We start from the raw sequence: 15,317 nt of genomic DNA on the forward strand, positions 1-15,317 counted from the left end.
AAACAGCAACTATGACAGTCGAATGGGAAAATAAAACAAACAAAACTAATACCATAGAAATACGTAGAGGCGTAAGACAAGGAGATGTATATCCCCAAAACTCTTCACCTTAGCTCTGGAAGACGTCTTTAAAGAAGTGGAATGGGAAGACATGGGTATAAATATAAACGGGAAGAATCTCAATCACCTCAGATATTGCGATGATGTTGTCCTTATTACAACCAACCAAGAAGAACTAGCCACAATGCTGACTCAACTAGCTCACGCATCGGAGAATATAGGATTAAAAATGAACATGAATAAAACCAAAATCATGACAAATACAAACGACAGAACAAATGTAAATATATAAATAATGTCAATATTGAGGTTGTTGACGAATATATATACCTGGGTCAAATAATCAGAGCTAATAAAGAGAACCAAACAATTGAAGTACAGAGAAGAATCCGATTGGCGTGGGCAGCATTTGGAAAGTTAAGGTGGATACTAAATAGCGTAAAGATACAACAGTACCTAAAAACCCGTGTATTTGACCAGTGCATACTTTTTGTTCTGACGTATGGCTCAGAACCATGGACATTAATAAAGGCCAACATAAACAAAATTGAAATAACTAAGAGAAAAATGGAAAGATCCATGTTGGCAATAAAACTACAAGACAGAAAATCAAACAAATGGATAAAAGAGAAAACAAAAGTAAAAAATATAACAGAACATGCAACAGGGTTAAAAAGATTTGCAGAACACAATGCGAGAGAGGAAGATAAAAGACGGAATGCTGAAATACAAAACTGGAGACCGTGGACAGGAAGAAGAGGAAGAGGAAAACCTCAGGTGCGATGAAAGGACGATATTATAAAAACTGCAGGAACTAACTGGAAAAACGCAGCCAAGGACAGACGGACATATAAAGATTTGGGGAAGGACTATGTCCAAAGTTGGATAGAAATGGGCTAAAAGAAGAAGAAGCTACAATTTTGAGCTTCACCGCCTGAATAGTGAGCCTAGTATTAGTAGATATATCAAAATGAACAGGTTGAAGTGTCTATGCCACTTAGAGAAAATGAATGAGATGGAGCCGTCGAAACACATTTATAGCCAGAGACCGGATGAAGTGAGGAGCAGAAGCAGACCCAGAGTAGGATTTAAAGACCAGGTGAAAGACGACTTGCGAGTGTCAGGAGTGCGAAATTGGAGATCCAAGGCGAAGGATAGGAAAGAATGGAAGCTGATTCTGTAACAAGCCAAAACCCACTATGGGTTGTAGAGCCAATGATGATGATGATACTAAGGGTAAATTTGGTCACTCGTATCCTAAAATGAAATTTTTATCAAAGACAATATAATAGTAATTTACGTAACAAGTTCCGAAAGTGATATTTTACGAGACGAGTAGGAAGTTTCCAGGGCGAGCCGTAGGCGAGTCCTGGAATCCTGCGAGTCTCTTAAAATCACTTTTGGATTGTGATACGTACAATATTTTTTCTGCAGCCGTTTTGTATGTTAAAAAGAATATATGGATAAACTCTACTTATGAACTTTTATTAAACACTTTAAAGTTACTCTCGTGAATTCAACATTAGAGAAATCCTACTTATGAATATTAATAACACAATTATAACAATTATTCATAAATATCGGCTTTAGCAGTTTCCCTAGTCTCATCTGGAATCATTTCGGCTTCACTTTCATTGCTGATTTCCATTTCTTGGAATTGAAAAATGAAAAACTGAGTGAAAACACACACGAACCTTAAAAATGATAAGCGTTGTCATAATAAAATAAAAAGTTGATGTTATTGTCAAGGCCGTTACCATGCTACCCAAAATTGTCAAAAAAGTAAGAAAAGCGTCCCGAAAGTGAAAAAATTAGTCCCGAAAATAGCTACTTTCGGTACGAGTTGTGTAAAATGGTACTTTCGATTTAATAAATGATACTGAAAGTTTTATTTTCGGGACGGCTGCAGAAAAATTGATTTTAACATCATTAAGAAAAAACGCCCTTACCTGTATATTTAATTGTTTTATTAAGCCTTATAACTGCTATGTCTTTACCACTACTTTTATCATTTACATCATAATTTTCATGGAAAGCCAAACTTTCAACTCCTGCAGTGATAGCTTTTTCATTACAATTTTCTTTCATATCGCAACTAATTTCTTTAGTTCTTTCATGCACGCCCAATTTGACGTATGTGCTAAAAAGAACGTAATGTTTTAACAAAACTTGATGTATTTGTGTAGGCAGGGTAATCGGACGAAAGAGAAACAGAGGAATTAGTAGGAACTACAAAACCATTTTGGAAAAACACAGTCACAGATCAATTTTTGATTAAAACGGGATACATTTTTCCTGTACTTTCGATTACTTTACTTTTAAAATCCACAAGGAAAATAATTTTCTGTAGCTTACTATATACATTAATCGTAAAAAGTTGTAAGACTCTTTATAAGAGATATATTTTATTTAAAAATCCCTTAGAAAAGGGCTACATCACAGAACGTTTTCCAACAAAATAGTTCATCATCAATGGTGTTAACCTGAAATCAGTATAACCATTGCATGAAAGCAAAAGTTAATTTGAAATTTTGACTGAGGTTAAAAAATATAAGCTGGTTATGCTTACAGGTTTTAATATGATTGAACCACCAAAATAATATGGGTGAAAACCATTTAAATGTTGTACAGTTATAAACAGTTTACATCGTTATGAATGCATTTTAAATGTATTAATTTTTTTTCGAATCCTGAGAAAACTAATAATTATTTTTAAAAAATTTTAACGTTTAAAGTTAAATTTATTTAAATTTAAAAATTTAAATTACCCATGTCCGAAAGTCCCTAAGAATAAAGAAAAAGTTTCTTTTGAATGAGATATTTAAAATTAAAAATCCCACTAATAGTCCAGGAAATGAAACTGAAAAAATGGCAAAACCTCGCAATTTTTTCGTCCAGCATCGATTTGTACAAAAAGGGATTAGGCTCATTTCACGCTCTTGTTCATTTTCTATATTGAGCCGTTGTACGCTTTTGGTTTTTTTAAGGGTGAGAACTACCCCTAAAAACTCTACTTGTAAAAAATTATAAAATAACATTTTAAACTTTAATATTGTCAACATTTGGTTCTTATTAGTAACATAATGATTGTTTTATGCTTTAACCTTCGCAGGACCAACCTTTTAGTAGAAACAGCGAGGACGAAGAAGGTTCAATAAATGTCCACACATAAATTAATTTAAAACGTCCTTCTTTATTTAAACTAATTTAAAATTAACACTTCTATATTATTCCTAGAATTTAATGGAGCAGTTAAAAGATACGAATTTACAATTTACCTGGAGTCTTCGGCTTCAGTGGAAGCATCATCGTAGGATACAGAAACATTTTTGAATTCTTGCTGTACTTACCGCATACATACTTGTATTTTGAACAAACTATGGTGTTTTTGACCACTTATTGGCCTTTTTTCTTTTAGATTTTGCTAATTTGACACATGAATGATATCGTGCCTCTCCATTTTGGGATGGTGTTGAAGGTATTCAATGGGATTATTTATAGTCCACTGTCAAGTTTTCATAAAAGTATGAGGAAATGAATTAAATTATCTAAATTCTAATTATGCCATCTAATAGGGCAGTAACGCTGACAAATACTAATTATTTGAGATTTTTTGAACTTACAAGAACTTCTGTACTCTTCAACTCAAAATTATTGTACCGTTATGTACCAGAGATGATTGCATGAATGCCTATAAAGAAGTAAAACTTAATCTTAGTGACTCCCAAATATGCGCTGGAGTTGAATACGGAAGGGACACTTGTAAAGGTAAAGACAAAATGTTAAGATAATTGGTTTAATTATTAAGGCATTAATGTATGTCCTAAAAGTTTTGGCACAAAACATTTATCGGATTTTTTTAATGAAGAAATTTATTTAAACAATAATTAATTATTATAAATTACAATTCAATACTTAACTAAACTGTACTATCGAATTTATCATCATCATCATCATCATGGCATCTACACTCCTAGCGGAGTGATTGCCGCCCTCTTTGGGCTCTTCCGATTCGTTTGTCGCGGTGAATCAATCCGCATTAATATTTTCGTTTTACAATTGGTTGTCTGACTTGGCATCTTCTACAATTTTCCTCCATTCGTTCCTGTATTTGCTTATGGTTACCTATTCTCTAACTCCCATATTCTTAAGGTCCTCGACTATCTGGTTCTCCCATCTAGTTTTGGGTCTTCCTCGTGGTCTGCCTGATACAGGTCTACATTTGGAAATTTTCTTTATAATGGCTTCTGGATTCCTCCTTTCTATATGTCCCATCCATCTGAGTCTATGTGCCTTAATAAATCTGACGATGTCTTCTCCTTTCAGAAGTTATCTTCCTTCGTGGTTCATGAGTTTTCTAAATTCATTATTACCTAAATTTGGTCCTGCTATCCTCCGAATTATTTTTCTTTCTAGAATCCTCAATTTTTCCTCTTGTTTCTATGTCAGACACATTACTTCAGCACCATATGTGATTAGTGGTCTAATTGCTGATTTGTAAATTTTCAGTTTTGTACACCGAGAGAAAAAAATTCTTGACATAAAGAAACTTTATTAATATTTAAGAAAGATCGACTTGGCATATTGCCTAAGAAATATATCTTTGTATGTAAGATATAATTTTCTAAAATATTTCAAATAAATTCTACTATAGCCAAAGAAATATATCTTAAACATGATTGAACTATCACTTTCTGGCAAACTTCAAACCCATTTATCAGAAAGAAATTACACTTGATGTTAATTAATTTTATTAGTCATAAAAATATATTTTCTACACATTAGAAAACTATTCTTTCTGAGCAATAATATTTCTTAGTAAGGAATATTATTATTTAAAAAAATGAATAACCATTTTCAATTTCGTTGCAAAACGAAAATATTATTATTTTACTATTAATAATTAATTCATTTAATGTTAAGAAATATATTTCGCAGAGATAAACGTATATTTAGAGTTAAGTTAATATTTCTTGAAAATAAAGTGATATTACATACGGCGAAATAAATCACTGTGTTAAGGTAAAATCATTATTTATTAATAAAACAAGATATAAAACGTTATTATTAGATACAAATATTTTCTCCACTCTTAAACCACTGGCTTCTACACAACAATAAAAGGATGGAGAGGCAAATCCAACTTCCTAAAATTTTCCTTCTTTTGTTAATAGCACTTTGTATATCAGCAATTCACTAAAACAAAATCGATATGCAGAAAGAGGTAAACTTACTTTTAAATTTTTTTTTATAAAGATATAGATATTTATTTTGATAAATTTAGGAAATACAAAAAAAAACAAATACACAGCCCCACATAAGAACTATTAATACTAATAATAATCAATCATATTTAGGTCAAACATGGCATTATTTAACCTACACATCTTTGTTTATTTTTTCTATTTTTGTTAATGAAATATTAAATATTTATCTGTATAATATTAAGTCACAGAATAAACATTGTTTAGCTAAAACAAGAGGGAAAATACAACCAATGTAAAACATTGAAGCAGACCTAATAATATGTAATTTTCTTAATTTTTATAATCTAAAAGAGACAGCAAACCTAATCATTAATAAATTTTATTACGGGGAAGTATAATTAGTTTACATCTAAGTCATTTAATACATATTAACTAATTCACGGTTTTCGGCAATAACATTTCTTAACCATAAACATATATTTCTTTTAGACTAACTGATTTCTTTATCTCAAATAAATTAACAGAAAAAATCCTCAGCGTTGCACCCGCCATGTTTGATATAGCGTTGTATTGTATATTTTTATAGAAGACGATACATTCAAGAAACCTATTATAGTTGATACATAAGTATACACATTTTTAAAAAGGTACTTACATGTATGAAGTTCTACCATTTCTGGAAGGCCCCGCAGTTGGTTAATAACTCCTTTGTTAATATTGTTCTGAAGCTATATATTATATCATTCTGTCCCAGCTTTAAATTGTGGCATATTTCCCAGTTAGAATAATAAGCTCCTTTATTTCAGAGTTGTCCATCATTATACCTAAAAAGCATGTAAAGATACTATTATGTTTCTTTTTTAACCATTCGGATACGCAACAATATTATTATTACATCTTAAATTACTCAATTTACTTTTATTTAATGCCTATATATGTACGTACCTTCAAAATATCCGTTAATTTTTAAAGTACACCAATAAATCCAACATCCATCTATATGAACATGAACATATCACGCCACCTTGACAAACACTGACGACTAAATCATAAATAGTTAATCTGCGCAATTCTTTTGTGAAAGAAAATCTCTTTACAAGTAACATTTTGACATTAATGACAAAGTTTTTATTTTATAACCACAGTTACTACAGAGGGTATTTCTGAAGAATTATTTCTTGTGGTTTAAAATATTTATTTGATTGCAAGAAAATTTCTTGTTCACAAATATCAATATGGATTAACTTAACATTATATTTCTTATACTGCAAAATATTTGTAGTTTTCAATTTAAGAAATAAAAACTTTAGGATAAGAAAATTAAATGTACCCATTAATGCATTTCTTAGTATTGAAGAAATTATCTGTAATAAATTATTGAGTTGTGTTTAAAAAACTCGTTTCTTTATATGTGAACCGGTATGTTTAAGTTAATAGGATATGTTAACTTTTAAGAAATATTGCTCAAAGAAATCGGTGTTTTAGGAGAAAAGAAATTGTTCTCTCGGTGTATTCTGAGTTAGTTTCTTATCGTTGAGGAAGTTACTGTATTTGTAGTAGGTTCTGTTTCCTGCCTGAATTCTTTCATTAATTACGATGCATCTATTACACTAGTCAACAAATTAACAAAAAAAAGTTGCGACTGATGTTAATATGACTGTTTTGGGGAGTTTAAAGCATCCTGAATGCGAATTCAAACACCAAAATGTTCCAACACGTATATATTTTGAGTTATCTTCTTCTTAAAGCGCCGCGCATTTATGCTTATGCGTCCACCGTACATTGTCTGGTGATGTGAAATATTAGATTTGGAGTTATAGAATGCATCAAATATGGTTGTTTATTATAAAAATTCTTATATACTATAAAGTTCAACACTACTAGAAACAAAAATTATATTAAGTCTTTTGTACACAATTTTTTGCATATCAGAATTTTCCCATATCACTATTTGGATTAACACAAACACACTTTTATCCTGCATAGTAAAAAACGAGGATAGCTCCTGGTTACAGTTCTTAAATGTTATAAGTTGTCCTGGCTAGTAAATTCCATTAAAAAAATCCATTATTGTAATCTAGAGCCTATGGGTTAAGCATGTGCTTTGGACAAGTGAAGGTCTCGAACTAAATCATGTAATTCGGCTTTTTGGATGCAATAAAGTGCGTTTACGTCGCTTTCGGGAAAATAAGAATCATTATTTTCTGATACATCATCAGATTCACTTTTGTCACCATACTTTTCCAAATCTTTCTCCTGATTTGCCGAGGTCCTAGAACTGGTAAATCTTCTCCATGAAAAACCGGTTTTATTGCTGAGGTAATATCTGGATATTTAATTTTATGCTTGTTCTTCCTTGAAAACCCAGACACTTTTGTCATGCAAGAGTAACAGTCGTTAAAGTGGTTTAGAACTATATAAGTTTAAATGGTTAGATTTACTGATTAAGAACTACCTTTGGTTTGTTCTTTATTTAAATGTTAATGTGTTATTCGTAGACATTAGATATCCCAGTGTGGCCAAATTAATCACAATATTTAGGAAAAACGTTAATTTGATAAGATCACGCCCCGATATATTACAAATGACTGTTTTAAAAAATTTTTAGTAAAATACTCATAACTTAAAAATCATAACTCATTTTTTTTTTTTGAAAAAATCATAACTCAAAAATCTTACGTGTTGGGAACTTTTTACCATCATAATCATATTTAGAGAGCATAAATTAACAAAAAACACCATTTTGCATTCCAGTTGCAAATTGGTTGTAAACTAGTGTTATTAGTTCCATTAATTGAGACTGTAAGATATTTAAAGTGTTCTACCTTTTCAAATTCATATTCAGGAATATTTGAGCTTGTCACATTAACTGGGTTTTTTCTTGAGAAAGTTGGGTATTTTGTTTTGTTTTGATTTATTTCTAAACCTCTTTTGGATGCTTCTTTTCATAACTTAGTAAATTCTTCCTTTAAATTGTTTAGGTTTCTGCTAATTAATGCTATGTCGTCAGCATACGCCACAAGTTGCGACGTCGATGTTATAATCGTACCTTTTATTTCTGTAGCTCTTATTGTTCCTTCTATAGAGACATTAAATAGTGACGTTGATAGAGAGTCGCCTTGTCGTACTCTACTTGCTATTTCTATATTTTTGGAGATTCCTTTATCTGTAATTGTTTCTGCACTCGATCCTTTCATTGTCATTTTCGTAAACTTTATAAGTTTCAAATAAAAATGTATACCATTTTTTTCAGTTGCAATGCGAAGGGAAAACAATCTTACTTTTCAATTAGAATACGGAGTGCAGTCCAGTCCCTTGAATCACGATTTTCGGCTCTTATTGGAGCCTTCATCGGAACGTAGGCACTGTTCTCCATGTTCGTCTTCACTGCAGCATCCATTTGACTTGTAAATTGTAGAAGTCTTGGAGGTGTCACCAGGAAAGTGTACCAATAAGTTTTCAATTTAAAAATCTTTTGGTAATATTTTTAATATTTTCAATAATAATAATTTACTATTAGGATTGAAAACTACTTCGTCTTTATAAGTTTCGTTGGTATATCTAGGTTTTTCATGTCTTTTATTAGGTCACGTCTTGTTGGGCTGTCAAAGGCTTGCTTGAAGTCTATGAAAAGGATGTGTAAGTCGATATCATGTTGGTAACAGTTCTCAATTGACTGTGTGATTATCTGAACTGCGTCTATTGTTGACCTTTCCTCTCTAAATCCATGCTGGTAGTCTCCTAGGGGACTATCTGGTAGAAGACTATCGAATTTAGATGACATAAAAACGGCCAATGATATGTTGAATGAACTACGCGATGGAGCACGTAAGGTAGGTCTAAATATTAATTACCAAAAGACAAAAAAGGTGACGAATTTAGTTCCTAGCCATCATTTAAAGTAGAAGACGTCGAAATTGAAGTTGTTGACAGCTACACATACCTTGGACATACGGTAAAAATTAGCAGAGACTATCAAATTGCTGAGCTGCTAAGAAGAATAACTCTGGGATGGGCAGCATATGGAAGATTATGTGATATTTTTAAAGATGATATACCTATCAGCTTAAAAAGAACAGCCTTTGTGTCCTGCCTATTCTTACATATGGCGCAGACACACTTAATTTAACAAGGACATCGGCACGAAAACTACAAGTGACGCAACGTAGAATGGAAAGATCTTTATTGGGCATAACGTTAAGAGATAGGGTAAGAAACGAAGAAATTCGTAGAAGTGGTGTAGAAGACATAATAAAGTACACAGCCAAAATTAAATGAAAGTGGGCAGGACACTTCGATAGAATGAGTGATGATAGGTGGACCACAAAAATCGTGGAGTGGAGACCGAGAGAGGTCTGAGTGTATTACGCCAACACTGATGACGTAATCTCCAACACATTATAATATATTATAGTAATTGATGGTCATTCAAAATTTAAAATTAATGTAGATTCAGATTTTTCTAAAGCCATTTGTTTCAGAAACCATGAATATTTATATTCTATACTTTTAAGACATACTAACTGTACAGTAGGCTATTGATTATATAGGCTATTGATTATGTTCCAAATTAGAGAGCTAAAAGGAACTACAACGTTAACGGGATTTTATTGTCTCGTATGGTCAATGGACCTCAAAGTTAGAAAAAACCGCGAAGTGCTACCATTTAAATGGATGCGTTTTTGAGAAAGGGGTGAATTAGTCCCTATGTACAGGGTGAATTAGGGTGAGTTCTATGCACTTTTGGTACAAATACGTTTTCAGAAAAATTGTTTTTTTTTAAACCAGGTTAAATTTACTATTAAAATATCATATTTTAAAGTCAAAAATATTTTTGTTCACAAAAGTATGTTAAAAAAAAAGCAAGAAAAAAACACCAAGGAAAGCAATTTTGTTTTTTGCCGTTTTGCCCCATAACTTTTTTCCGGAGGAATAGGTATAGGCATCGCTTAAGCGAAAAATAACATCCATCCTTCCTGTTTAAAATGAAGTTTGGTAAAGTCTCTATGATTTATAGTTTCCAAAATGGGGTTTTTCAAATTACGCTGCTCACAGCAATTTTGGGCCATTTTCCCCATTATTTCGCAAACATTGTTCTGTAACTTTCTTCTACACATTTCTAGGTGTATGCAATGGTAGATTTAGTAGAAAGAAAAGTCCATTACCTTTAAAATGGTCTATTGTATAAGATTATAAAGTCTTTTTAAGCAAGTTACGCTTTTTCAAGGTTTTAAACTTTTAATAATTTTTGTTATTTTTAAATATTATTTTTCAAATTTCTCATTATGACTTTTTTTCTTGTACATTTAGGTATATACATTGTGGAATAAAAAAGCCTATTTCCTTTTCTTTAAAATGACGTATTTCAAAAAATTCTATAGTCCAAGTAATGAAGCTTAAAATAGGGCAAAACCTCGCAATTTTTACAGAATGGATCGATTTGCTTGAAAATTTGAGAATAAGTAGTGGATAGTCCAAGGATCAAAATCTATATAAGGCCGAAAGGCGCTTTTACCATGGGGGTGGTTGCCACCCCATCTCGGGGGTGAAATTTTTTTATTTTATTTTGACAGCAAAAGTTGGTAAACACATCCAATCTAAGCAAAAAACGTTCTATACATTTTTTTGATAAAAGTAATAGTTTTCGATTTATTCGCTATCGAAAGTGTTGGTTTAAATCGAAAAAATCATTGTTTCTAATCAGTTTTCTCCTAATAACTCAAAAAGTTTTCGTTCTATCAAAACAAGTTTACTTAACAAAAATGTACTTTTTGAAATAATAAACAAAACCGTTTTTTATAATTTGCTTTTAGACCAATAGTAATCGAGATATACTTTATTATATGTTAGCTCTTCTTCGTAAAATGCTAAATATTGTAGTTTCAAAGTCAAAAGACGGGAAAACTATGCATTTTTCGAGGATAACTTGTTTAAGCTAATTTAAAGTATTTAAAAATATCTATCTTCAGAAATGAAAAAAATAGTCCCTAGCTCAAAAATTAAGTGACTTATAGTAAAAAGAATGTCAGTCCCTATTTTTTTCAGCGAAAAAGTGATGGTAAACTTCCCCCTACTCTCCACCTTAATTAGAACTGGTCATTAATCTTATTTGGTCTTCTTAATTTATGTATTGTTAATAGGTTCTAGATGTTTGACCGGCTTAGAATGATTAGTTTAAAAAAAAATGAGTTAAAAGCGAATATCGAAATTTTGTAGTTTGGTAAAAAATGCCCATTTCTTCAGAATAGAAAGATTAGCATCAGAGATACGAAAAAATATTTAATATAAAATTGTAGCTTATTTAATTCCCAAGAACTTGGTTTGCAAAAATTTTTTCTACGGCAAAAATTGAGTGAGCTATTGGAAATTAAAACTTGTAATAACATGCAAAAACCACCTTTACCAACCCTTTCAAAGTCACCTCTTTTTGCGAATGAGGATTTTAAAATAATATAATATTAATAGTCCTCGAAGTCCTGTAAAAACATACAAAATTCTTTTTTTAACAAACTTTCTAGGATAAAAATAAAAAAGTTACGGTTAAAAAATCAATATATTTTTTTGAAAAAAAAAAGGAGAGATCCAATTGGAAGCATAATAATGTAAGTTAGCGGTGTTCTTAGTCATCGGCCTTATTCATTCCTCTTTATTTATGTATTATTAATAGATTCCAAAAGCTTGACTGGCTCAGAATGATTAGTTTTTAAAAAAATGTAGTTAAAATCGAATAACGAATTTTTGTAGTTTGGTAAAAAATGCCTTTTGCTTCAGAATAAAAAGAGTAGCATCAGAGATACGAAAAAATATTTAAATATAAAATTGTAGCTTATTAAATTTCCAAGAAACTGGATTGCAAAACTTTTTTCTACGGCAAAAATTTAGTGAATAATAAATGAGTATATTACCGAAAAACATTGATTTTTTCGATATAAAACTAACACTTTCGATAGCGAATACATCGAACACTGTTAATTTTATCAAAATAATGTATATAAAATTTTTTGCTTAAAATGAATGTTTTTATCAGCTTTTGCAGTCAAGATTATAATAAAAAATTTCCACCCACGAGATGGGGTGGCAACCACCCCCATGGTAAAAGCGCCTTTCGGCATTATATAGATTTTCGTCCTTGGACTATCCACTACTTATTCTCAAATTTTCAAGCAAATCGATCCATTCTGTAAAAATTGCGAGGTGAAAAGCTTCGGTTCCTGGACTAAGGTCTATTTTTAAACAAGCTATCCGTAGGATATCCAAGGTTATCCGTAATTTGAGAACAATTTAAATTTTTTTTTATTTTTTTAATTAGAAGAATATAATTGCATATTATAACATAAATTTTTAATTCCAAATAACTTTTCTTAACAACACTTTTCGATATTGTGAAATATAGAGGTACTTTACTCTTGAGCGAGATTCATATTGTTTAACACACCTCGTACCTATTGATAAAATTTTATGTCTGATGATTGCATCTTAGGTTTTAGACTATGAAGAGCATTTTATAAAGAATAATTTTTTTTGATAAAGTTAATAATAAAAAAGTTTTCCGTATGGTTCCCACTTAGTGTGGAACCTATTGCATGTGAATATTTATGTCACATTTGAAAAAGCATATCTTGTTTAAAAATAGTCCTATAATTTTTTACAATACACCATTTTAAAGTAAAGAAAATAAGCTCTCTTTTTTATTGTACAATGTATATACCTCAATATACAATAAAATAAGTAATAATGAGAAATTAAAAAAAATACGTAAAATATATCAAAAATCATTAAAATATAAAATATTAAAAGTATAAAATTTTGAACAACCATATCTTACTTAAAAATAAAGCATTCTACAATAGACCATTTTAAATGTAATTGACTTTTCTTCCTATAAATGTGACTTTGATTATCGCTAAAGCTACGTATAAAAAAGTTATAGAACAATGAGACGTAACAAGGCAAATGGGCCAAAATCGCTGTGAATGGCAAATTTTGAAAAATCATATTTTAGAAACTATAATGCACAGAGACTTCTACTAAACGCCATTTTAAAGAGGAAAAATGATTTTTTTTTTCTGTGAGGCAATACCTGTACCTACATCGCCGTGAAAAACATTTATGAGGCAAAAAGCAAAATTGCTATCTTTCGTGTTTTTTTCTTGCTTTTCTTTTAAATATATTTTTGTAAAAAAATATTTTTAACTTTTAAATGTGATGTTTCGATAGTAAATTTAACCTGGAACAATTTTCCTGTAGACGTGTTTGTACTAAAAGTGCATAGAACTCACCCTAATTCGCCCTGTGCCTAGGAGCTAATTCACCGCTTTCGCAAAAACGCACCCCTTTAAATGGTAGCACTCCACGGGTTTGTCATATTAAGAGGTCCATTGACTTTATGAAACAGTAAAACCCCGTTAACGTTGTATGTAGTTCCTTTCAAAAATACATAATCAGTAGCCTAACATTGAAAAATCCAAGATTTTATTTTTAATTCAGCCGTAATGTATTTACAGGTGATAGTGGAGGTCCTTTGATAACGTTGTCGAAGAAAAATTATCATCAGTGTTATCAAGAAGGAATCGTCTCATTTGGAAATAGTGATTGTGGTATGGCAGGATTACCTGCAATCTATACAAAAGTTTCAAGCTTTTTATCATGGATTCATAGTCATGTTAAAGGGTAGCAATTAATATAGTATGTACAAAGTAACAATAAATAAACATTTACCGGTTATTAATCTTTCTTTTACTTACTTTACTCTCCTCTTTGATTTTGTTAAATCAATTTTCAACACCTTATTTAATTGTCTCTATTGCTTCTGAATTCTGTAGCTTTATACTTTTGTTTGTGTTCAAAGGAATAGTGATGCGCATTGTAAGATGTTGTCTTCGGGTGAACCCTGGACACCTGAGCAACCTTGCTGGAGATTGGTGAACCAACTGCAATTGAAGGCAGTGTCAGGATAGCCGAGGAAGAGAGATGGTCTGAAAATGGTCCTGAGAAATGAGGGTTTTGCGATGAACCAGCGATCCATACAATGTAACACACTAATGCTACGAAACGAATATAATTGACTCGGAATAGAACAGATTATCAAAACAAGCCGCGAAAGCTACGGATTAAGGATGTTCTACTAGGAACATGGAAGAACGTATTAAGTTGGGACCGAGCTGGAATCGCCACGACAGCGATAAAACAACTAGAGGACCTGAAATATGATGCAGTAGCCATTTAGGAATTGGGATGAACAGGTTCTGGAACAATACACAATGAGAACTCATTAGTATTGTGGCCTGGACATGAAACTCGGCATGAAAAAGGATGTGGCTCTGTAATAAATGACAGACTACAATCGGAGTTATTAGACTTTAAACTAGTTAATGAAAGAATATGTGTTATAAAATTAATGTGTAGATGGTCCAGTTTAACTATATTTTTAGTTTATGCACCAACCAAACAAGCTCCTAACTACGATATCAAAATAATACTAGGATAAATAAACGAAAAGTGGGCACATAAGATTAGGTAATATCGTTGGTAGGAATATATAGTCTATGACATGACAATGGATCACGATTGATCATTTTGGGCCAGACTGCAACTTAGTCATCAAAAACACCCATATTCCTAGAAAAAAAGATACACAGGGCAACATGGAGATCAAACGATGAAATATCAAAAATAATCAAATTCATGTATTGATTATGGGACACATTCTAGCAGAAGATTAAGCGTAAGAACTATAGAGCCAGATAGCGAAATAGAAAATTTTCTCGTAAAGGCCAAGATCAGAACAAGAATTTCAACACAAACAATAGACAAACAGGCAAAGATCGAAAGATGGAATGTGGCGAAGCTGGAGGAATATATGGAAAGACAGTACCAAGTAGATATAAGAAAGAGGTTTACTTACTTACTCCGTGGCGGTACAAACCTTGGTGGATTTTAGTTGACTCGACAACATGCCTTAACTGTTCTCTCTCTAGAGCGAGCTCCATCCAATTCTCCACGCCCATAGCTTTCAGGTCTCCTGCTATGTTATATCGCAACCGGAGTAGA

General features: G+C 31.5%; 1 protein-coding gene across 1 annotated transcript; it reads left to right on the forward strand.

The window, feature by feature from the left end:
* Positions 1-3,405: 3,405 nt before the first annotated feature.
* Positions 3,406-13,991, forward strand: LOC126887974 (serine protease easter-like). Its single transcript, XM_050655934.1, has 2 exons — positions 3,406-3,828; positions 13,772-13,991. The coding sequence occupies exons 1-2, from the start codon at positions 3,744-3,746 to the stop codon at positions 13,939-13,941; spliced, it is 255 nt and encodes an 84-aa protein (XP_050511891.1). The 5' UTR covers positions 3,406-3,743; the 3' UTR covers positions 13,942-13,991.
* Positions 13,992-15,317: the final 1,326 nt, after the last annotated feature.

Source organism: Diabrotica virgifera, chromosome 7, assembly GCF_917563875.1.
Source record: "Diabrotica virgifera virgifera chromosome 7, PGI_DIABVI_V3a".
In the NCBI taxonomy this organism is placed as follows: domain Eukaryota; kingdom Metazoa; phylum Arthropoda; class Insecta; order Coleoptera; family Chrysomelidae; genus Diabrotica; species Diabrotica virgifera.

Coding starts and splice junctions, on each gene's coding strand:
- LOC126887974 (XM_050655934.1), top strand. CDS start 3,744: ATGAATGCCTATAAAGAAGTAAAACTTAATCTTAGTGACTCCCAAATA. Junction 3,829..13,771: donor CGGAAGGGACACTTGTAAAG/GTAAAGACAAAA, acceptor ATGTATTTACAG/GTGATAGTGGAGGTCCTTTG.